This window comes from Labrus mixtus, chromosome 19 (assembly GCF_963584025.1).
Source record: "Labrus mixtus chromosome 19, fLabMix1.1, whole genome shotgun sequence".
Lineage (NCBI taxonomy): Eukaryota > Metazoa > Chordata > Actinopteri > Labriformes > Labridae > Labrus > Labrus mixtus.
In genome coordinates, this window is record NC_083630.1 from 20,116,141 (window position 1) to 20,139,735 (window position 23,595).

The following is a 23,595-nucleotide window of genomic DNA, read 5'->3' on the forward strand; positions in this document are numbered from 1 at the left end:
GCTGCTACTGATATCTGAGACATTTTGAAACACACCAAAGACCTCCAAACAGGAAGTGTTTTTGATTGAAATTAAGCCAAATACAATAAAAAAAAAACATATTAAATTACTAATTCTGCATTGTGGCTGCTCAGCTAAATTTAGCTTGATTAAAAAATAACAACAAAGTAGAAATATCTTTTGTTTTATAGAAAATAAAAAAGTGAATTTCAACTTCTTACAAGATGACAACACTCGAAACAATGATGGAAATACAAAGTATTCATGTGTAAGAGCATGGCTTTTTTTTATTTACATGATCTATAGATATTTTACACAATTTTGTTTCATGTTGAAATGTTTATGGATGAATTCAAACCCAGCCGGAAACCGATGCAGCAAAATGAGCATAGTCTACTTTACAAGCTACATAAATAAAACCTTCATTTACAGCCAGTGTTAAAGGTGTTTATTATTTACATAAAGCGTCATCCTGTCTAAGCTGCATGTAGATGAATAAGACTGGTGGTGATGGATGATCAAGCAGTCAGACGTTCTATTCATTAGCTAAATACATACTCATAAATATACAGATCTGGACGGACTGTGTGCCAAACGGCTTAAAAAAAAGTTGGGTCATGTGTTCAGTAGTGTTTGATGAGCCTTCGTCTCTGGGAGGTCTTCCTCAGTAGGTGTCTGAAGTCGTACGGGTTCTCCTCAGCATGACTCTCGGTGGAGGTCATTCTGGGAACAGAGCGCCTGTCAAAACAATATGGGAGACGACTGGAATTTAACACAAAGAAGAAGAAAAAACAGAAGAGAGAGAGAGAAAAGCTGAAAAGATTTCATATTGTTCATCATCTTCAGGAATCGTTCATCATCTGCGTGTGCTGTCCGAGGCGGTGACTGTGCAGGAAAACAGATGAGATCTGGACGTGGATTTGTCACTATCTGCCCTCTGACCGAGCTGAATACAAAACACCAAGGGGGGGACTCTGTTTTCTTCTTCTTCTAAACTTAAAGAAATCTCACACCCAGGATTTGTAGAGCTTCTGAAAGAGGAAACATGAAGCTGTTGTTTTGATAGGACAGTGGATAGAGCACAAAATCGGAAACAAACACAGCCATCCCCCTCTTGGAGGACTACAGCCTCCATGTATGGAGGTCACTTTGTTGACCGTATTAGCCGTACATGTGAACCATTCTTTCTGTAATTCCTTCTGAAGATGATTTTTTTTTTTTTTTATCATACGAGTGCCAGTTAGCTGTTTTTTTAAATTTTTTTATAAAGCAAGAAAAAAAAATCAGCCTCTTCTTTAGAAGGAAGTCAGAAGCTACAATAGTAGTATTATGGATAGCTAACTTCAAAACCTTCATAAAACTTTAGGATTAGAGCAGAGTGGGAAAAACAACAACAACAAAGTCTTGTTTCTATTTGTAAAATGTGGCTCGATCTTGCTCCAGGATTACCTGCGTCTTGTGTGAGCCTCCAGGAGACATCAAATAAGATGATGTTAGTGTTTCATATAAAATATTGAAATATCTGTTTTCTAACATGAGAGATTTTGTAGTTGGTGTACCTTAAAAAAATTGTTAAAAATAAGCATTTTCTAAACTTCTAGAAGTTGTTTGAAGGCTGTTCATAGCGACACAACTACTCGTAGGACACACACAGTCCTTACTGAACACTTAAAGAGGCAGAGTCGTTCAATCCATCTGCTGTCTTTAATTTGCATCCTTAAGAATTTGATTCTAAAAATGAAAACACTATTTTCTTTGAGAGGGCAAATGTTCTCCTCTAATCTTGTGTAATGTTAACTGGATTATTGTGGGGATTAATCTCCGTCTATGCTGTCTCTTAGATGAAGTGAAGTGCTTGTTAATGACTCAGGATTTCCACTCCTGCTATTAGTGTTTGCTTGTAAACACACAGATAAATGACTGAGGGAAACTAGTTCAGTCATTGAAGTCGAAATGGAGATTTTCACAGCGTCTCTTTTTCTGTACTTTGAGGATGAATTTCCCTACAGATGTACGATATGAAAGAACATTTTATTATATTCTCTGTATAATAAACAGTAAATTAGAGGACAGCTGGAGAAGGATAGCAGAGCCCATTAAAAACCTTGATCTGCTCCTTGTTCTGACACATAATGAGTTCTTTATGTACATCATGAGGTGTGCTGGATAAAAACTTAATAAAAACTAAAAACAACTGTGATCATGTGAATTTCAGTGTCAGCTAATATTTGCCTTCTTGAGAGGCTACACAATCTTCTTGTACACTATCAGGCCTCCAAAACAGGAAATTAAGTCGCTGCTCATTTGAAAGGAATTAAAGGAGCAGATATTGAATCTCTGTGTCAGATTTGTCGTTAACATCACCATATTAGCAGTAATTAATAACTGCGTTCTGAGCAGTGAGCTATGGGAGGAAACGGTTAAAGATTCATGTATTTGTTGGTGGTTAATATAACAGGATTTATAAAGTTGGTACTGTATACAAAGAGGTGAAATCTGAATCTCTTTCTCTGACCTCCTCCTCTTTTCTTTCAGCTTTGCACAGCAGACAGGGACCAACCTGTTGTCATTTGCACGCTTCGGAGGTCGTGGTTCGGTGACGGCACGCTCTCGGGGCTGCCTGCCGGCTACAGAAGAATGTCTCCTGTCCATGGACCTCCTCCTGTCCATTGACTTTCTCCTCTCTACGGACATCCGTCTCTCTGGCGTGGTGCTGGGGGACGCGTACTCTGTGGGGAGGGACGGCTCAGACCTGCTGGTGGACAGTTCTCTGTAGTACTGGTCGTCCACATCCAGCAGCTTCCCCGGACTGGAGCATAAACAAGACGGGAGGAGGGATGGATGTTAGAATGATAGAGATGGTGTCAAATAGACATTAAGGACCCGGTCAAGTAAACCAAATCCTGGTCAGAACTGAAAAGGTTTTTATAACAAAAAAACATCCAGTGTGATGTCCCTTTGAGAGATGTTGAACAAACTGAGTATCTCCTCTATAATATGAAGCTGTGTTTAATCATCATTCTTTTTAATGTTGCTGTCCTGAGCTTCATATTGTGAACACAACAGTGAAAGTTTCATACCTCAGGAAGTGGTTTGAATAGCTTCATTACACCTACATGCACCTCAGAGCATCACACCCCCACAGAGAATTTAATGAACAGTTGCCTTAACTTATAGATCAAATTTAAAAAAAAAAAAAGGAAAACAGAAGAAATGTATAATTGGACTTGTGGAGATAAAGGAGACATTTAAAAAACCCACTGATGCATTCAGGTTGTTTAGTTCTTACAGCGCAGGAGAAAAAAGGTTTTATTCAGACTCTCCTCCTCCTACAGACCATTTCTAGTTCTATTTCCTGGACATGAAATTAGTTTTATTATATAAACAAGTCATGGGGCTGCAAATTGGAAATAGGAGAACATGTTTTTCACTGAACAGGGAGGGTCTGAAATGTAAGTAAAACTGTCAGACAAATGTAGTGATGTAAAAAGTACAACGTTTCCACCTGAGGTTTTTAAGTTTTCAGGTAGTTCTGAACAAGTAACCTGATTAGATAGGAGGCATTGTATAACTGCTGTGTTGCTGTCGTACTGAATATCGGCACATCGTGTTTATCCGTGGCCTTGTTCCTATTCGACTGAATCCCAGCCATGCAGTTCAGTTCATCTGTTAAAGGAGAAAAGTCTAACCCAGGAGTGACCCGGCTGCTGCTGGGCTTTGCTGTAGTTTGCGGTTCAATACACCAGCACAATGATGTGAATAAAAGCCCATAACCATGACAACCAGGCCGACATCACAACCTTCTTTTTTCTAGGATCTAGAAAAAAGAGAACAATGTCAGTAAGAGCAAACGATCAGCTTTGAGTCTGATTGGACACACAGGTGCTGACAGGAAGTGACCAGAGGCAAAGCACAACATTGACGTCAGTTCTTGAGAGCTCTAATCAGTATAGAAACCATCTTATAAGTCGTCGTTATCAAACAAAAACCATCGTCATTACCATCATCATCATCAATAATATGGAGACCATCATCATTAAGTTAGTAGGTATTCATGAAAGAGCTGGGTCTTTAGCTTTTTCTTAAAGGTGCAGAGGGACTCTGCAGATCACATGGAGTTTGGAAGTTCATTCCACCACCGGGGGGCGACAGAGGAGAAGAGTCTAGTCAGAGACTTAGGACCCTGTTGTAAGATAAACTAAATTTGGCTCCTAAACCGTCACGATCTCTCTTGAGTGATATTGCTAAATAAAATGTCAATACTGGAGAAACATCTCTATAATTCCTACTTGAGTACTTAGTTACATTCCACCTCTCACATTCTGTCTATAACCGAGGAATGGTGCAAATAGAGCGTAATTATCCAACCCCACAGTCTGAAAGCTTCTGCCCACCCGACTGTAAGCCGACCATCAGCAGCACTCAGTCTGCTGCTCTGAAGCTGAACCGGCTCTGACCTTTACATCAACAGACGTGTGAAGAAGAGAATTTCCATGCGCAGGTCAATAAGTTCCACACACTGTTCACAGATTGCAGAGACTGCTATTGGAAATCAGTGTCTTCTTGGCTGGAGTACACACGGAGGTCCTGTAAACCGTGATGATCTAACACTTTTGGTGATTCTGTGGCTTGGCCTAACCTCGTAACCGCAGACGTACATAATCATCCTGCTGATGAGTCCTGATGAATGTGTTGTTCTCAGGCTGAAGTGAAGATTCCCCCCCCCCCCCCCCCCCCGACTCTAATCATCTCCCTGCTCTCTGAATTATGTGATACGATTATGTAAGAGGACAAAACCTCGATGACATTGAGCTTCTTAGTCACAGCTCTGGATCAACAATGAAAACTTGTTTAATAAAGGTTGGAGCACAATACCAGGAGATTTTATCTTAACACTTACAACTTGGAGGTCAAAGCTCTCGTTGAATCACAAAAATATTTCAAACTTCTGGATGGATTTGAACCTTCAGCATGTTTTCTTGAACATATCTAAATGATTTTAGTGATGTTCGGCCTTATCAACTTGTGCCACTGTGAGGTTGATAGTTGTGGTTTAGGGTGGAATATCTAAACAACTGCAGGACAGATGGTTGTTTAATTTGGATTTAACATTCATGTCCCCCCCTGGAGTGTGACACAGATGCTGTAATTTTGTCAACCAACACAGAAGTTAGCACTGCCCTGGTGTCCTCAATAAAGAGCCAATGAGACAAAGGATAGGGTAAGATATATATGTAAGAATATGGAAAGCATGCATGCTTTTATCTCAATTTCTGTTTGAGTACAACTTCACAAAGCTGTCAACTTGCGTTTTGTGTTATTTCTGCTTTTCATTACACTGATCTGAGATTTCGTTTTTGCGATCTGTCGTTGCTCTTTTATTATCTGCGGGTTTTGTTCAGCCACTCAGAATCAGCTCAGCCCTTTAAGTGTTCCAGGTCTGGTCCAGAGGCTGGATCATCTCTTGGTTCACTGCTCACGCTGACTGACTTGTTTTTTCTCCCGTTTTTATTTTCAGCAAACTGCTGAAGCTGCTATCAGAAGATAAGACATCAGTTTCCGCTGTAAAGAGGACGGCGATGTCCAAAGGAATGGCATTTACAGCAAAGGTTGAAAATGGCAAACATGAAAGATTTTCTGACATTGCTCGTAGGACTATTACGTAAAATGTTTAGATAAGGGGTATCGTACAGACGTGATGGATCAGTGCTTTAATATCGGCAATGGAATATAGATATTTCTGGCACAAATCACTAATCCTATTTAACTCTTCTAATTCCTCCTTTTGTACTCCTTACTCCTAACTACTGTCATCACCTTTGTCTACTCTTCAGGTTCCACTCGTCTTACCGCCCACGCTCTCCCGTCTCCCGTCCACCCCGGCTGTCAGCCTCAGCACGAGATGCCATCTTTCCTACATGACCTTCTCATCCTTAATGATGCATGTAAACTGCTCCTGTCCGTCGCTGGCTTTATTTATCTGCTAACAAATTATTACCCTTGATGTTTTACGTTCTGAGTGTGTGTTTCAGTGTGTGTGTGTCTCTTCAGACTTGCTGTGATTAAGTACCCTGCTTTCTTCTTGTTCAGCCAGCCCCCCCCCCCCCCCCCTCTCAGTCTATCTTCACCCTCTTCACTATGGGTGGTATACGCTCACCTTGTGACCGCATATACTGAAGCATGAATGCACACATCCCCGCACACTTTTCTATTTTAGCAAAGTCTGCAGCTACATTCAGTGTTGTGTTTAAAATAAACCAAATATCAAATATTTCTGATGCCTTACATTAAGTTTCATTTAGCAAACGTAACCAGTGTGAAAGATGAGGCTAATTAATTTCACAGAGGATGTGTGTGATCCTGCAGATCATTAAGTTCGGTCCCAGACACTGTCCTTATGTCGGCGCTGGGCTGCAGTCATTACTCTGGACCCGGTGTGCACAGCCAGCAGGCAGCACGCCAACCTTTTAAAATAGCAGTGAGAGGTTGTTAAAGTTAGCTTGAAATAAGAAACCGGCCACTTACTCCTCTTTCCTGGGCTTTCGTTTATCGTCCTGGACAGACCGCTGCATGGAGAAAGACAGAGCACAGATTACTACACGTCAATCAAACACTCCTGAGCGCTCTGCTCGGGGGAAAGAAAGTGCTTTATAAAGAAGTGGGTTCAAATCTCGTGGTTTATATTTCAACTCAAGAATACAAAGCAAATGGTTCAAGGTTTACAAATTGTGACCAGTAAGCCAAAGATTCATTTAGCCGTGCTAGCTGAATAGAGAGAGGGATGGAAATGAGTTCTTCCACACATCAGCCCAGAGAGAAATTTCACAACAACTCTTCGAGTGGTTGACAAACAAATCTGAACCAACATTCATGAGTCCTCGTGACTGAGGTGATCCCCTGACTTCTCCTGAAGTGCCCAAGTGAGGACATCGGGATGTACTCTGAATATTTGGTGCTAACTTTTGGTGATAGCATTCCCTTTATCGCCAACATCAGGTCAATGTTGGTATTGTTTAATACTGTTTATGACCATGGTAATCATTATAAAGTAAGGTAGTCAACTCTTTACCATTACACATGATGATGTCATAGTTCTCAACATATTTAGCATCGTCATTGTTGTCATGGTAGCATGCTAGTGTTAGCTTTAAGCTTTTGGAAGAGAAGACCTTAAAGGTCCCATATTCGGCTTTTTCTGGTTTTATATGCTCTTTAGTGTGTTTTCCAAGTGTCCTGTGCATGTTTAGTCACATCTTTGTGCAAAAATTCAAAGTCTGCGGAAACGCGGCTTCTCCTACGTCCTCCTGTTAGCTGTAGCATTAGCCACATGTAACGCTCGGTTCTAGCCCCCCTCGATAAAAATTGTGTGACGTCTTGTCAGTGTGAGATCACTGATCTAAGCCCATTGGCTCATTGTGGCAAGTCGAGCAGCTCATGTTGCACCCCCATTAACTTCTGTAGCATGCCCACGATATGCCATAGCCTGCTGTAGCATAGTAGTGCTAAGGTGCTAATGTTTTTGCTCCCCTCGGAGCCAAAGTGGCTGCATTCCCAATATGGTAAAAGGGGTGTGACATTTCCGAAAACCGTGCTGAGCGACTGCCGACCAATCAGATCAGACTTGGCACACGTGGGGACTCTGAACGTGGGCACTGCAGAGCCTTAGAGAGAGAGTCAGAAGAGAGCCGGTGCATGGAGTGACAGTTCATGAAAACAGACACTTTTTTAGAACATTAGCTATTGTGAACATACTTTAGTAGGTACATAGATTAAATATATGAACCCCAAAAAGGGCATAATATGGGCTCTTTAAAATGATTCAGAAAATGTTTTTTTTATAATATTGTTGCAACGCATTAAACCTATAAATGCCTGGTCTTCATTATTGGTAATAATTATTAGATGTATTAACTGTAGCTCCAGTTTTTCTATTAAAAATCACTCAAGTTCCTCAGAATGCGCAGCTTTGCCGTGAGCTATTGTTGACTGAATAAAATCAAACATCACAGTCAGCCAGAATAACACAGGAGCTGCCTTTATCACACAGAAAAACAAACTTGTCAAGAACATTGTTATTTGGCAAATGTGCTAAAGAAACTCTGGAACATACGTTTCTAGACAGCTTTGTTATTGGCTGCCTGGGGAACATTTGTAGTTAAGAGAACAAGAGAAAGAGAAAAATTGCCAATCAATAGAGTATTGTGAAAGACAATATGTGGGGACGTAGTTACAGTGTCCCACAGCGGCTGAAGGCAACGCTTTGTTGTAGAAGGAATCAAACTTTTTTTCTATCACTCACATGGATTAAGTTGTAATAGGTGGAGTCCTCTGGGGTGTTGAGGGTTTTTGGCTGCTGGGTCCTGCGGGGGGTCCGAGACATTCTCTTATCAGCTGAAAAGAAACAAAGAGCGTTAAAAGTAGTGTTGCTGTCTCCTTATAAGGACGATACAACCTTTAACACGCTTTATATCATCAATAGATTCAATATTCTCTTCATTGTTTTAAACACATAGAAGAACATACTCATAATCTGTATCTTATAATTTCCTACATTACCCAGAATGCATTTGTGCATTAATGGTGCATTCACGGATATTATACTGAGGTCTTAATATCAGTCTTTTTAATATTATGAAGGGGACGATTATTCTTTGACCTTTTCTGTGATGGATTTCTCCATGGTTACCACTTTTTCTCATAATAATCAACATGTACTTAGGTTATACAAAGGTTTTTTTATTTGGTCAAATGTCTTAGTTGAAGGACTTTTGTTGTTTGTATCATGATGTGATTTCAGCAAACTTAAAACCTGTTAGTCAAGTACATGCTCATACAGTTAAAGTAATCCAGAGTGAAGCCGCTGCTTGAGTTTTATTTTCAAGTTGAACTGAGACTCACAACAGACAGACGAACAGGCAGCACTCCAGGGATGAAATGGACCAAGAAATGACGGTGTTAACAGCGCAGACGTAAACGCCACACGGATAGTCTTGGCTAGAAGTCATTTAATTCTAACCGCCGTTTTCACAGGAATTACAGAAAAACTGGCCTCCATTCCCAGAGGTATATCTCGACTATCAGACAGGTGACAGACGATGATTGCAGATGGGTCCCTAGATTGCACCTACAGAAACAGAATGGTGAGTATTACATTACACTGTCATTGTTGTCCTTCTTGTAGCCTTTAAATCAAACAGCGGGCATGTTGTTTGGTTGGTTCACGTTAGAGACTGTTGATTGTTATCAGACTCCATGCTGACCCTTGACTCTGCTGTGCTTATTGAACTGCTTTCTATACACACTCCAGTTTAACCCGAAGGCCTTTAACCAATGCGAATTTTCCAACAGAGATTATGTGAAACGACCTTTGACCCACTTAAAGCGACCTTTAACTTTGTGGCGATGCATGTTCGATTCCCTGCACTGTATTGAACAGTAACAGAGACCTGCGTTTGTGTGCAGCGGGGCTTATCATGCATCACATCTTCCCTACTGTAGAGCATGTGTTGTGATTTATCATATCGGTCATGCCTGATATAATGCTACACTGTCCCTCCTTGAACATTTGATACAACAATTATGAACATATTACAATGACCTTTGCTTGTTGCTCGTTATCAATCACTGTTCATGCAAGGAGAAAACATCCAGAAAAAAACAATCCATCATGTGCACGAGCTCGCAGGTAAAGGAAGGTGAAAAGTTTGTAATATTATTGAACAACTTCATCTAAAGGTCATTGTGTTTTGTTCAAACAAGTAGAGCCAATTTCACACAGCCTCTGATTAATTCCTGCCATAATTGTTGGAAACGCTTTCTCACAAAACGTGATTAACATTTGATGACCTTTTCCCATGAAGAGCGGTGTGACTGGCACCGCTCTGCCTAAATTGTGTGTCCTAAATTATTCTCATGAAGTTTATTATGTCACTGAAATGCATGAGGACAGCTCGGCTCTGTCACTGGAGAAATGACCTAGTGGGGGCTGTAAAAAAAAAAACACATTGTACATTGTAGGGAGTTGCAGGAGCCATTGGAAAAAACACAGATAATTCATTCTGCTTTACCTCAGGCGATGTGCTGTGCAGAAGAAAAGCTTGTAAAGGGCAAACATGCCCACATTTAAAGAAACACTGTGCCCCTAGGAAACTGAACAAGTGAAGTAATGGGAGTAAAATGTCAGCTTTAGGAATATATTTTGAAAAAAAAATACAGATAGTAGTAGATACAGAAAAGACCTGCATGTAAGAAGTGAACAACCAGTGAGCTTAGCTTAACTTAAAAAGGAATTAGAGGAAATAGGTAGCCTGGTTCTGCTCAATATTATGCAAGGAGCTTCTGTAAAGATGTCTTATTAACACCTCAGTTACTCCACAAATCATATTATGGTCTTTTGTGATTTTTTTTTTAGGTTTGAGCCTTGTCAAAGGAGAATTTCTGTCACTGTTGGGACAGACAATAAAGTTTATCTATCTAGCCTATCTACTCTCTGCAATGGCACTGAACGTCATATTTATATATTATATATTAAACAACTTTTATATGCGAGGGGAGGAGTCAGCCGGCCGTCCGGGCGATGTAAACAAACTGAAGATAGGACTCTGAAAACTCTGAAAACATCACAGACAGTGGGACTCGGGTGTTACACCCATTGTAGACAGTCATGACTCACAGAGTTATTTTCAGAGGATATACTTGATTTCTATTATATTTAAGTGTGAAAAATCACATATAAATACTTTAACTAGTGAGAATCAGACTCATACAAATCAGTGCATTTACAAATTCATCAGATTTAAAATATATTGAAAATAGAGACACCCAATGCTTTGTAGGAAAACTAAAAAGTCCACAAAAGTCAAATGAATGGCAGAATAATCATGATGTCAGCAAAGGAAATGTAATCATTGTCATTATTATATTGTTATTACATTATTTTCATGCTTGACAACATTGACATTATAGCTGCCAGCTCCATTTTGCAAAGCAGTGAACTTTCAATTAGCCGCTCCCCCCCTCCCACTCACCGTCCTGAAAGCAATTACACCTATCACCTGTGCAAATCAAATTTTACTTTTGATGACACATTTGGAAGAGAAGCGTTTCCTGTTTTGCCACTTGACTTTCCCAGGTTTCCTGATCTAATCACGCCGCACGAGAGACAAGAGAGCGGCGTCGTCGATAACATCTCTGTCTCCTGTGAGGCGACTGTAATAAAAATCTTTTTTTTATATTCAGAGAAGGAGAAGGAAAGTGTGGAAGCAGCTGACACAAGCAAACACACCTTCAGAAAAATGAAGAAGAAGCCAATCCTGCCTAAAATCCTGGATATTTATAAACACAGCTGGAACATGGTGTTTATTTTTAGTGTTGAGGGAGAGACGCCGCGGCGCTCTCACAGACACTTCATTTAGTTTTGTGTCTGTGAGGAACAAGTTCACAAAAGATGCCAGAAAGATAGATATGATCCTGTCAATCTTTCTCAGCTGGTCTACACATTAACCTCTGGTCAATCAGTGCAAACCGTAGACCGCACCAAAAGATGATCGACACGTCAGCTACCCAAACGCAAAGTCAAAACATTTAGAGCTCCCCCTACTGACTGGCTGCAGTATAGGCGATAACCTACACTCCTTCATGTTAACATATGGGATATGGGTTAAAATGTTTCTTCTCAAACATGGTTTCTGACAAATCAGTTCTTGCCATGCTGTTTTTAAGTGCGAATTTTTCAGAGAAATGTCCGGTTTTATTTTGTTATTTGATGCTTAAAATGAAGTACAACACCATGATTGACCGCTCTGTTGAAAGATGCTGCTCCTGCGGCTCCGTGTGCAGGAAATGTGACAAATACAAACTCAGGAGTCACTGAAATTTTCATGACCGTCAGTGTCTGCACAAATCTATGGACTGTACCAACCTGAGGGATTTTTGTTGTTTTATTGGTAAGTTAAATGTGTTTGGATTAGCTGAAGGGGCTGGATGCACAACTCTGGCTCCAAATGTCTTCTCCAGTGTTAAATGTGAGTGCGCTCGCTGTGGGCAGCCGCCTCACTCTGAGACCTCTCCATTAATGCATGTCCATAACATCCTGTTTGTGCATGTGTGTGTATTTCGGCCTATGCGTGTGTTCATGTTCATTAGACAGAGTGTAAAATTTAATTTCCCCTCGCGGGATTAATAAAGGATAAATTATATTATTATTATTATTATTATTATGTCGCGGGGGGTATTTTGGCTTTACTTTTGTACAACGGGATCGTGTTGAGACATGTCGTCCACCTTCACATGCAGTCAGTGGTGCAATCATTATACTTCACATTCTGTTTGTCCCAGAGTAAATCACAATGGACTCACTCGATTGGTTGTTCTGGTTAGCATGGCCGTTCATTGTTTTCCCTCTCACAAACATGCCGTTCTTCTCGGGGTTCGATTGATGGGCCTCGATGATTTCATTCAACTTGTGCTGCAGGGCCACGAAGTCCTGGGAAACCTTTGTGATCTGTTAAAAAAAAGATGTAATAAAGACAAGATGAGCGGAGAAAGAATGACTTGGAGAGGTTTATTTGCGGCATATTAAAACATTACCTCTGTGGAGAAGCTGTCTAGCTGAGCAGCTTCTTTCGTTGCTGATTGCTTGTTGGCCTTCAGGTTCTTTCTGTCTTTATAACCTCGGAAGTTGCTCTGGATCTTCACTGCGGCCTGCTCTTCCTCGAGCCTTTCCTTTTCAGCATCCGTCTCGTCTTTGCGTTCGATCACCACATCAGATATATCCACAGTGTCCTCCGTTGCCTCCTCTGCCATGTCGTAATCAACTTCTTCCTTCGCTTTATGTTTAGCTTCTCTCTCTGCTTTCATTTTTTTTCGCTCTCGATGGCCCCTGAAGTTACTCTGCAGGACGGTCGCAGCTTTCTCCTCCTCAGGTGCTGCTTCTGGCACTGATTTTTGTACCTCCTTCTTCCTCTTTTTGGGGATCTTTCCTTCCTCCTCGAGTCGTTTGCGCTCCTTGTGGCCTCTGAAGTTGCTCTGGAGTACCACTGCTGCTTTGGCTTCGTCTTGGTCTTCTGTTTTGACATCACTTGAAGAAACGGCTTCTCTCTCAGGACTTTTCGCTTTCTGATTCTTAGCAGGGATCTTCCCTTCTTCCTGCAGCCTCTTCCTCTCTTTGTGACCTCTGAAGTTACTCTGCAGAACAGTGGCGGCCTTGGTTTCTTCTTCTATGGTGACCGACTCTTCCTGTCCATTCTGCAACTTGTTCTCCTGCTCTTCTTGCCAGACATCTGCCGCCACTGCGTCCTCGATCGGTGCGTCTTCGTCCACTTCCGTGTGTCCTTCATCATCTGGCACCTCTGTGTCATCGCTGTCGAAATTCTCCTCTGCTTCATATGTGCTCTCATCTTCATCGTTCTCCTCTTTGTTATCGGCTGTCTTTTCCCCGCTCTCGTCATTGCTTGTAGGTTCTGTCTCAACTTGAGTTTCCATCACTGCATTCTGCTGAACCTCTGATTCAGTCTCTGCCTTTTTTCTTTCCTTAAACTTTTTTCTCTCTTTGTAGCCCCTGAAGTTACTCTGGAGAACCACGGCAGCCTTGGTTTCCTCTTCCTCGTTGTTTGCTTCACCGCTTGAAGTCGGGGAATCTGCTTCATCCGGGGTCTTCTCTGGTGCGGGAGTCGCTTGCTCTTTTTCTTTGACGGCCTTCTCTGCTTTTTCTTTCTCTTTGGCTTCCCTGCAAACAAAATTGTAACAGCTTAGTGAAAAAGTGTTACATTTTTTGGATGCCATATTAAGTGAAGTTCCTCTATCTTGTACCTTTTTCCTTTGAAATTCTTCCTCTCCTTGTGCCCTCTGAAGCGGGCCTGGATCTTGGTTGCGGCATTGTTCTTCTCATCCACCAACTCCTTGTATTTCTTTTTTGCAAGGTAGCCCCTGCAGACTGAAGATGACAAGGGAAACGTTCATCAAGTAAGCACAAACCAAACTACAAATACGTTGTGCAACTGTTCGCATCTCTTATATTCTTACCAGCCTGAAACTGAATAATGACGGCCTCAAACTTTGCCTTGCTTTTGTCGTCATTCACCTTCTTCCGAGCTTTATGACCTCTGTAAGCTGAAAAGTGTGGAAAAGAAGTAAGTAAGTATTTGGCAAGGAAAACAGAATGCCAGCTTCTTTACTCAGTACATGTTCTGGCTAAGTTTGCAAACCTGACTGCAGCACCAGAGCACTCTGTTGTCGCTCTTTTAATATCCGTCGGTATCGCTTTGCCCCCAGCCAGCCTCTGACGTACGCCTGCAGCAGGACAATCCGCTGTGTGGCCTGCTGCACCATCAGGTTCAGATGTTCAACGTGGTAGTACTTAAGGAACACCTGAAAGTAGGAAAACTGTGCTGGTCACCTTATTGAATCTTTTTTGTCTATCTCTTCAACAGGATCAGGATTACAAGTTAATGAAAACGTGGCAGGTCATATCAGCTGTCACAGGCTACCGCTGAGTCCATGTCGAATCTGGTTAAAGGCCAAAGCTAACGCCAGCTGTTCAGATGTTCTTTGTGCTTCAAAAAGTGTTTTGGCAAAATAGGATTACTCCTCAACACCATCGAGAAATTATGTTTCTGTAATCTCAACAGACCAAAACCTTTTATGCCTTTATTGCAGAGACAGGACAGTGGACAGAGTTAGAAAACGAGGACAGACAGAGTGGGGGACGACATGCAGGAAAGGGACCACAGGTGGATTTGAACCTTGGACGTCCGCTATGAGGACTACAGTTCAGCCTCTGTACATGGGTACAGAGTCGCCTGTACAATAAGTCGCCTAGTAACACCTTAGTTTAGAGCACTATATTGAAAAAAATAAGAAAAAGATTTGCTTATATGGCACTTTTGATAATTGTGTCACACAACAAGTCAGGATGATGATATAATATTCATATTGATATTTGTCCCATCCTAACCAAGTATGAAATATTGTTTGGAGTAAACCTGTAAATCATTGTAAAAGGGTATAAGCCTTAAAAAACACTACAGTGCACAAGATAGAACAAAACTAAAACTATTTAAGCCTGAAGTGCAGCATGTTTAGTAGAGCTGATAGTTGCACTTGAAGAGACGAGGTGAAACATAGTGCATCATTTTTCATTGTTAGGTCAGAACGGGCAGAAGGACGAGTACATCTTACGCTCTAAAACCTCTTAGAAATGTCCACTAGTGTCCCTAAAAATACCTGCAACCAAGAGCCCTTGAAAGTGAACGAGTGTTTATAGAGCGAGTCACAAAGAACATCTCTTCCTACCTTTGTCTTCCCCATCGCCGAGTTCTCCAGCTTGGCTTTCTCCAGTATTGCAGCACATGTTTCTGGAGTGACGTCTGGCTCCTCGTGAGCATGGAAAGCCAAAATGTAATACCTGCAACAAGAAGTTTAGTGAGCTGGAAAATTATATAGATAAACAATAATACATAATATTTTCTTCCTGAATAAACCCAGGGGAGAGTTGAGAGTCTGCTGACCTCTTAATGAAGTTAGCAAACAGGATGCGGTGGGAGTAGCCCTGTCGTCTGATCTTTGCCGTCTCCAGGACTCCGGTGTATCGCAGCTGAACCAGAACCTTCTCCCGGTCAAACTTGTTGGCGTGGCGGTCGTTGTTTGGTTTGATACAGCGGACGAAGTGAGGCTGCCCGGCCACCATCTTGGACAGCAGATCCATCAGCGAGTACTGGAGAACCCATTAGGCAGATTCGTTACAGGCTCATGTAGGAAAGTTGTTCAGAAGAATATCGGCGGTAAAAGACAAATCTTAATCAACATTAATTTGACTGAAGAGAAACAACGACTCACTCTGAAGTAGGACGCCACTGTCTGCGTTCTCATGTTGGTGGTTTCTCTTGGATGGTACGGCGTGTCTCCAGGATCACCCGGCTGAACAAACGGAAACAAAACATGAAAAATCAATAATAACAACATCCCATTAGTGCTCTTCTGCGTCTCTACTGCAAGGAAACATTTCAGAACAATCAAAGTTAGGCTGACTGATAAGTCTCTACTGCAAGGGAACATGTAAGTACAATGGACGTTAGGACAGAAGGTTAGTGAAGCCAAGTGGGAAGGAGAAATGAGGAAACTGACCTCAAGGTAATGTACAGCAGGGGTTCCAGGTCGTGACCCCCAAAATAAGGGTGACAGAAACTGGGGGGACCCCCCACTGTTCTTTAAGGTGGTTAGTTCGGTATATAACGTAGCGACAGCCACGCACACACTAATAAACCTATCCAAAAACTAGGAACACAAAATAATACAACAGCCTAAAAACAATAAAAAATGTACACATTCATTTCACTTAATGATACTGTCTTATATGACATTGGACTACTTTTTGTATATTTACAAAAATGGGTAAAAATATATACTAATGCACTTTAAATGATTTTTTTTATTTTTTATGGAAGGCATCTCGCAACCCCCCTCTTGGTGGCTGGCGACCCCCACTTTGGGAACCAGTGATGTAGTATTACAAACTGTGTAAACTGAAACACAGATTAAAAACTATAATGAAGCCCATATTTTCACGACATGTTTCTCTGCATACTACTTTCTTTTTTTTTTATGTATCATTCTTTTTGAGATCATTAATCAACATATGCAGCCTTTCAGGCAAAGCTAGTTTTTTTTTTATTTTTTTTATCAGGAATGAGATTTATTCCCAAGAAGGCATCAACACAGAACCAACAGAATGGATTAGAAAATGGGCCAAATAAGTTTAAGGTCTGAAGAAATCTGTCTCACCCTGAGGTATAAGTCAGGACTAGTTTATTTGTATAGCACGTTTAAAACAGCCTCAGCTGACCACAAACAACAACAACAACAACAACAAAGAAAGACATTTGTTACTTCAGGAAGTGAGATTTTCAATTTAAAGGTAGACAACTTCTACTAAGTATAACCACAGTATAGATCAATATACTTACATACATTTAGAGTATTTGATTTCTTAAAGACAACATGGATGCTGCATCCATGTGGTTCTAATAAAATACAACTACAACCTTCATCCTGCACATACTCCTTACCTTTCAACAAGCTCTACATCTAATTCTAAGCACCAGAACACTGAGGGAAACCAGTTTGTGCTAAGCTATCAGCCTCACACTGTTTACAGCATTCTGAACGCTCGTCGTGCCTCTTAAGAGCGGCTCCTTTGATGAGCTTTTTGTCTAACATATGCAGATGAATGGAAATAGATTCAAGAACTCATCAAACAGTCTGCATTTAAATGCTGCTGCTACTGTTGATTGCTTTTAGGAGAGCGAACTCCCAGAACGCTTCCTTCAGCAGGAACGGGCAATCTTGTCTTGTCCTCTACACTGTAGAGCGTAAATACAGTCATAAGGTTTTGAAATGTTGCTCTGTAAGATCAGTACAGAATGATGTCGTATCTAGTTAGGCTCTAGAGGAAAAAAAATACAACCCACTAGAAAAAAATGTCGTCCACACTGGTAAACAACGCACTGATTTAAACACTCACTATATGGATTTATGAGTATTACCTCAGTGAAAGAAAAAGAACTGTACAAGGTCAGCACTCCCATCTTTCCCAAAAGAAATGAAGAAATGGAGAGCAGCAAAGAGTTCAAAAGAAACAGATCAGAACAGAAGATGTTTTAATTACACTGAAAAACAGCACAAAAGAGGCTGAAGTGTGAAGGCTCTGGTAGCGCGAGCAAGAAGAGACAAACAGACTGAACAGCTTCTCAGGGGAAGCTCATGATGTAAAAGATAATACAGTGATAATGCAGTGAGCGCTCTTAGTACCTTGGCGAAGGTGATGGTGCGTGACGGCGTCCGCAAGGTGTTTATGCCTTTACCCTTGGTGTGGGCAAGGTTGCCTGTGAAATAAATAAAGGGAGGATGAGAGGCGGTTAGCAGAGACTTATTTTACTCAACAGGAGGACAGGTTGCTTAGCTTCCATACGTGGAGGATTTGTGCACAGAAACTGGACTTTTTAAATATTTTTATGTTTTACAAGTTTTACAGCGATACAATCTGAGTTATTTTAAAGATTGATAGTATCCAGAAGTACAAAAGATTAAAAAAAGATCTATATCCTCAGTCGTATTTTGGACAGAGAGGGCTGTCTAAATTGTTAAAATTCATTGGAAATGTTTTGGTACCTAAACATTACCAACGTATTTGTAGAATTCAGACAGGGTAGATGACTAAGTGTATTTTTTGGGTATAAAAACTAGAACAACCTACTATTGGCGGCCTTGGACTTGTATTTTTGTTGCTATGCTATGGAAACATGTAAGAATAGAATTTTAAAATGTGGTATCATGACAACCCTAGACGTAGAACTATAAAAACTTCAACAGTCGATGCGTCAAAACTTAAATAAACTCATCGAAGCAGGTACCACAAGAGGTCAGGGGTCGTTTTGTTTTTTTGTGTTATTCACTGTTGAATGAAAGAATGAAACAGGAACGCTTGGTACGACAGCTTTAGGAGAACTTTAAGAGTGATTATGCAATTATTGGCTCCTTTAATTTGTTTTTGACAGAGCTGGCAGTCAGCTCTGTCAACAAAGGATTCTCTGGCAGCCAATAGAAACCCATTACATCAAAAAAAAAGAGAGAAAAGCCTTTGACTAAAATAGGTAACAATGGCCTGTTGTGGCTCCAAGAATGTGTGGTGCAATGTATTCAGAGTAGTGTGTAAACAGTTTAGAAAGTTGTAGCAGAAAAACATATTTTTGTTTGCTTCTGGGAGAAATAGTGTTTTGTTCCATTTTACCAGTTTTGGTGAGGGGATGGGTGACCAGTTTACGAGTGAGCTCGTTCTCTGACGACCTCAGCAGCAGGATGATGTCGGCTGGGAGCATGTCTCTGTTCTTGGCTAAGAAGCCTGCGGCGTTGTAGATCACCTTTAGAGTTTGGGCGATAGCAAAGACAAATGAAGTCCAACAGAGTCTCAATTAAAAAATTCCGTGCATGTTATCACAGTCAGGTGAATATTACCTTTCCAGCGTAGTGGTGGATGCCAAAGCCAAGGTCGACCCTCTTTGGTCTCCAGAAGCTTTTTGTCTTGAGGTTATCGTCGAATTTGTCTAAAACATTCAATTATTCATTGGTTAACCGTCTCAGAAACTAGAGGATATTCGCCTGGAATATTAAGCTCCTGATTGAAAACCGTTTGAAGACGATCACAGAAGGAATCAGACCGTGCAGATATTCAACAGAAAAAATGTTCTTCCACTCAGAGATTTCTCAAGTGATGATTTGAATAGTACACTTAACAGCAACACTGTGATTGCTCCATGTACAACTCAGAACGACTACTCTGAAGCACCTTATCACATCAACTTATCTAAAATGTTTGTGTACATGTATGAAGTTAAATACATGTCGTTCTCTCCGGTGCTTAACATTCACTTTTGTTTCTGACCACGACAAAAAGGATTGGACTTTGTTCAGCAGCTCAAAGGTTGTCAAAGGAGCATGAATGTGTGAACCAGATTCGTGCCAATCCACCCTCAACGTGTCAAGACGTTCCAACCAAAACAAAAGTACAGACCTACGAGTGTCTGGTCGGTGGCCTGTGGGAAGCGACTCTCCTCGTCCAGAAGTGAGAGCATCCCCATGGGTTTCTGTAGGAACAGGTCCAGGAGGGGCCGGTTGTCCTCGTACTCGATCATCCGAGCCTCCACCTCCTCGTTCAGGTACTCATCCTGTACAGAAACGCCAAACACTGTGAATATAAACATGACTTTAACAGATAGTTAAATAATTATTTTTTATATGTACGTCTAAATACGGTTAAAACTTTTACCAAGACTTCCTTATCCGTTTATTACCTTCTATTGTTCTCCTTCATTCGGAGACAAATTGCTCTTTCAACCACCAAGTCAAAGAAAGTGCGCTGCTTTGCACACACAGGATTCAAGTTTTTTTTGAGTTTTTTTTTTTCTGGGGATGTCGCTAACAACTCCCAGTTCATAGTACCACTAATACAAGGGCTTTCCTCATTGGGCAACAGCCTCACACACCATTGTGTTAACTCATTTGGCCATGTATAATGCCTTTTTTTAATGATAATCTATCACATTTTTCAATTAAATTATTTTGCTGTCTGTTCACTCAGCTTCCTGTTTTAACACTTTGAAGGTTCAGAAAGTCTTTACAGTTGAGGTATTACACTGACATCATGATCAGCCAACCAATAACAATCCGAAATGAATGCCAGAATTTGTTTCCCTGTGTTATATAACCCTTGTTCACACGCTGACTTCCCACCCCTCTTTGGATTAATATGGCCTACAGGGCAAAGTGAGCCTTGTTTTCCACTCCTTTTTTTTTTTTTCAAGCTAACCTGATCACATCAGGTTGATTGACTCTTTGAGCTCCTAGTATGACTCAGCAGCATTACTGCACACTTCTATTCTGAGAAGAAAAGAACAAATGGGAACAAACAACATCAAATCGCCGTGCCTATCGTAGCATGAGCTGCATGCTGTGAAGGAAACAAGCCTGTTAGGAACTCCGCAGGGATGCAGACAGATCGGGACAATTGAACTGCACGTGTAAACTCATAAGGAAACGTAGAAGTGTAGGTGTAAAATCATACGTTAGAGATATAACCTTACCATACAGTAGAGTGAGCTAAATCTGCTTTTTTTTTTACTGTAGATGTGACTTTTATGAAGCTCACAGCTCTATTCAATCCCCCTACGCTCTGAATATATGGAGGCAGTATAGGACAAATGTATGTCTGGGCCTGGTGCCAATAATACCCAAGAGTGAGATTAAGTCAAACGTAAAATGTCTTCAACTCCTAATTGACCCTCGTTTAGAATGATTTATAGCTCCTCTCCATGGGTGAGACCAAATCATTTAACATGAGCAAACCATTCTCTGCCCCCTCAAGGCAAAACACACCCACGACACTGCATAAAGGGAGAATCACGGACCTTGTTCCCCAGTAAATAAAGACAGCAGCATATTTTACCCTTGCTGTCTCCCTTAAAACGCGGTGTGACAAATGATGACGTGTTATCACCATTTAGATGGAAATGAGGTAGTACCAAGGTGAAAGATGCATATCAAGTGCTCTCCAGGAGGACTTGAACCACTCGTTCTTCAATACAAGTCGTATGGTAGGGTGAGTTCCGGTCAGAGGCTTTTACCTGCTCCCAGGCGAAGATGTGCTGGTTGAAGTAGAACTGGATCTGCTCGTTGGCGATGTTGATGCAGAGCTGCTCGAAGGAGTTCTTCTTGAAGTTCTCGAAACCAAAGATGTCCAGGATGCCGATGTTCAGGCCCTTGTCCTCCTCTCTGGAGGCGACACGTTTGGGAAAGTCAGCTCATTTGAATGCAGTTTTGAGAATAATGTGTCTAATGGTTTATTTGTGTGCACTGCTGTTTGTCAGCATCCCAGCTATCACCTTTAGTTAGCTATAAAATGTACTGTCTACACTTTGTTATCCATCAGTGTTTCCCCTAGGTTTACAGGGAACACTGTCCATGCAAACTTTCTCAGTCGACCCCATTCTGCATTCACTATCCTGCTCCTGATCTCACCCCAGGTTGCTCTCGGGTCTCAGCAGCGCGTTGATGCGGTTCACGATCCAGCTGAAGAGGCGGCCGTAGAGTGCCTTGGCCATGGCGTCCCTCACCTCCCCTGCCTTCTCCACCGTGTTGGGCCTGACGATCGTCTCCCCTCGGGCCACAACACAGTGGGAGGTCAGGGCTTCCTGGAGCTCATCTGAGCGGATGCACAGCAGGGACGCCACTGAGGAGTAGAGAAGATAAGGGATGGGACCAAAGTTCATATTTATAAGGTAGGATGAGTGCAGGGAGAGCAAATGTTGAACCTCAACACTCATGCTTTCTTGCTTTTCTAAATCATGAACCAATTGAACCAAAGGAAGACTTTACACATGTGTCTTTATGATGTTACTGTAATGCTGTTTATGTGGAGAAGTTTTAAAGGGATTGTGAAGAGTGAGAGTGCATCAGAGGAATTTCAGAGTCCTGTGTGGTTTAATATTATCATCTAAAGAACCTCTCTCTCTCTCTCTCTCTCTCCCTCTCTCTCTCTCTCTCTCTCTCTCTCTCTCTCTCCACTCACCGTTCTCCAGGACAGAAATGTTGGAGATGATGCTCTTGTCTGTTTGATGTTCCGACGCAACCGGAGAAAACTCAATATCACCAGAGTTGAGGATGGCAGCCAGAGTGCTGTAAACACTGCCCAGCTCCTGCAAAAATGACAGACAGCTATTTCATTTAGAAAAAGCTAGAAGCTAAGGACACAGCATGATATTACTTTAATATCAAACGTCTTCAGGTTCATCTTACAGCTCTATGTACTGACCAAGATAGAACATTTAAGAGGTACGGTTGTGCTTTTATACTGTTTAATCCTTTTTTATATCCCAGCACGGAGAGTCAATCATCAGTTCCACAACTTTACAATAAATGCACAGAGTCAGGGTGAAGTTATCGTAAGTGTCACATAAGCTTGCTTAAATCTTTTCTAGCACCCTCTTCCTAAAACTTGTAGATAAATGGACAGATATAAGGAGTATAATATTGATAACTTCTGCACATTTATTTTTCCTTTTTTTTCCTGTTCTATACCCTCAGATTCAAAACATTTTTACATAGCACCTTTGAAAAACAAGGGATTGCTAAGAATCTTCAGATACAAATTCATGAACAAAGCAAAATGAACCAAACACTAATAAAAAATAAATATGCACCAATATAAGTCAGTTCAAGCACTTTACCATAGCAGTCCATTAAACTTCATTTGGCCGAAAAGATCTTTTAGAAAGAGAGAGATTTTTTTTAATCTTCTGTCACATCCACAGTGGATTCTTTAAAAACCTAAAAACAGCTTGTGAGCTAGCATGAGCCATGTTATGACTTAAAGCTTCAAAGGAAAAGAGCTTGGTTAAATAAAAATGATGTGTTTGACAGTGGAAAAAAAGGTTTAAGAGGTCAAAAGGTGATCCCTCGCATCAGCAACAAAAGATTTGCAAGAATAAAGAAGACTAATTCCATTAGTCATCTGACGAATACATTTCAATATCTGTCAACCAGCTAGTCTTGCAAAAGCATTTTGATATCCGAAAAACATGTCTCATAAATAAAATAAGCACGCCCCAAAGATCCTCTCCTTACACAATCCTCGATTTCATGTAAGATAAGAAGTAGGTTGTTCCTCCAGTACTGCCAAGTGATTACAGGATAAGTACTATTGACGTGAGGATCCCAGAGGCAATCAGTGCTTTGGGCCTCATTAGCCTTCACACTGCCAGCAGCTGACTGCCTACATGCGCCCGAACTGTAGCTTCATGCTTCATCACGTGCCATACAGTGGACACGAGGAACTACATCTGCTCTCGTTGAAAAGCTTATTTTGTGTTTTAAGCGCTTTCTGATTAGTGTCATACTGCAGTCTACATGCTGTCTCTGAGTTGTGCACAGATTTTCTTACTTGTATCAAAAAAGAGAGAGAGAGTGTGTCTGCATGAGCGTTAGGATGAAGGTTATGCTGTAAAAGCTTGAGGGAAGGCCACTCACGGCTTTGTTCCCAGTAATTAA

At 41.2% G+C, this 23,595-nt stretch overlaps 2 protein-coding genes across 2 annotated transcripts in view; both read right to left on the reverse strand.

Moving 5' to 3' along the window:
* Positions 1-261: 261 nt before the first annotated feature.
* Positions 262-23,595, reverse strand: part of myo3a (myosin IIIA) — a 57,443-nt gene continuing 34,109 nt past the window's right edge. Inside the window, exons 18-37 of the mRNA XM_061063979.1 lie at positions 22,118-22,244; positions 21,568-21,778; positions 21,174-21,321; positions 19,565-19,718; positions 19,009-19,097; positions 18,785-18,914; positions 17,806-17,879; positions 17,541-17,582; positions 15,835-15,915; positions 15,507-15,712; positions 15,292-15,403; positions 14,205-14,367; positions 14,023-14,109; positions 13,810-13,933; positions 12,589-13,726; positions 12,358-12,502; positions 8,300-8,391; positions 6,526-6,566; positions 2,561-2,809; positions 262-738 (exon numbers count right to left, since the gene is read on the reverse strand). Coding sequence (XP_060919962.1) covers positions 624-738; positions 2,561-2,809; positions 6,526-6,566; positions 8,300-8,391; positions 12,358-12,502; positions 12,589-13,726; positions 13,810-13,933; positions 14,023-14,109; positions 14,205-14,367; positions 15,292-15,403; positions 15,507-15,712; positions 15,835-15,915; positions 17,541-17,582; positions 17,806-17,879; positions 18,785-18,914; positions 19,009-19,097; positions 19,565-19,718; positions 21,174-21,321; positions 21,568-21,778; positions 22,118-22,244 — 3,528 coding nt within the window. The 3' untranslated portion in view covers positions 262-623. The remainder of the gene's footprint in view (positions 739-2,560; positions 2,810-6,525; positions 6,567-8,299; positions 8,392-12,357; positions 12,503-12,588; positions 13,727-13,809; positions 13,934-14,022; positions 14,110-14,204; positions 14,368-15,291; positions 15,404-15,506; positions 15,713-15,834; positions 15,916-17,540; positions 17,583-17,805; positions 17,880-18,784; positions 18,915-19,008; positions 19,098-19,564; positions 19,719-21,173; positions 21,322-21,567; positions 21,779-22,117; positions 22,245-23,595) is intronic.
* anxa13 (annexin A13) overlaps positions 2,784-23,595 on the reverse strand; it is an 88,324-nt gene continuing 67,512 nt past the window's right edge. The window contains exon 12 of the mRNA XM_061063994.1: positions 2,784-2,795. The gene's annotated coding sequence lies outside the window, so the exon portion shown is untranslated. The remainder of the gene's footprint in view (positions 2,796-23,595) is intronic.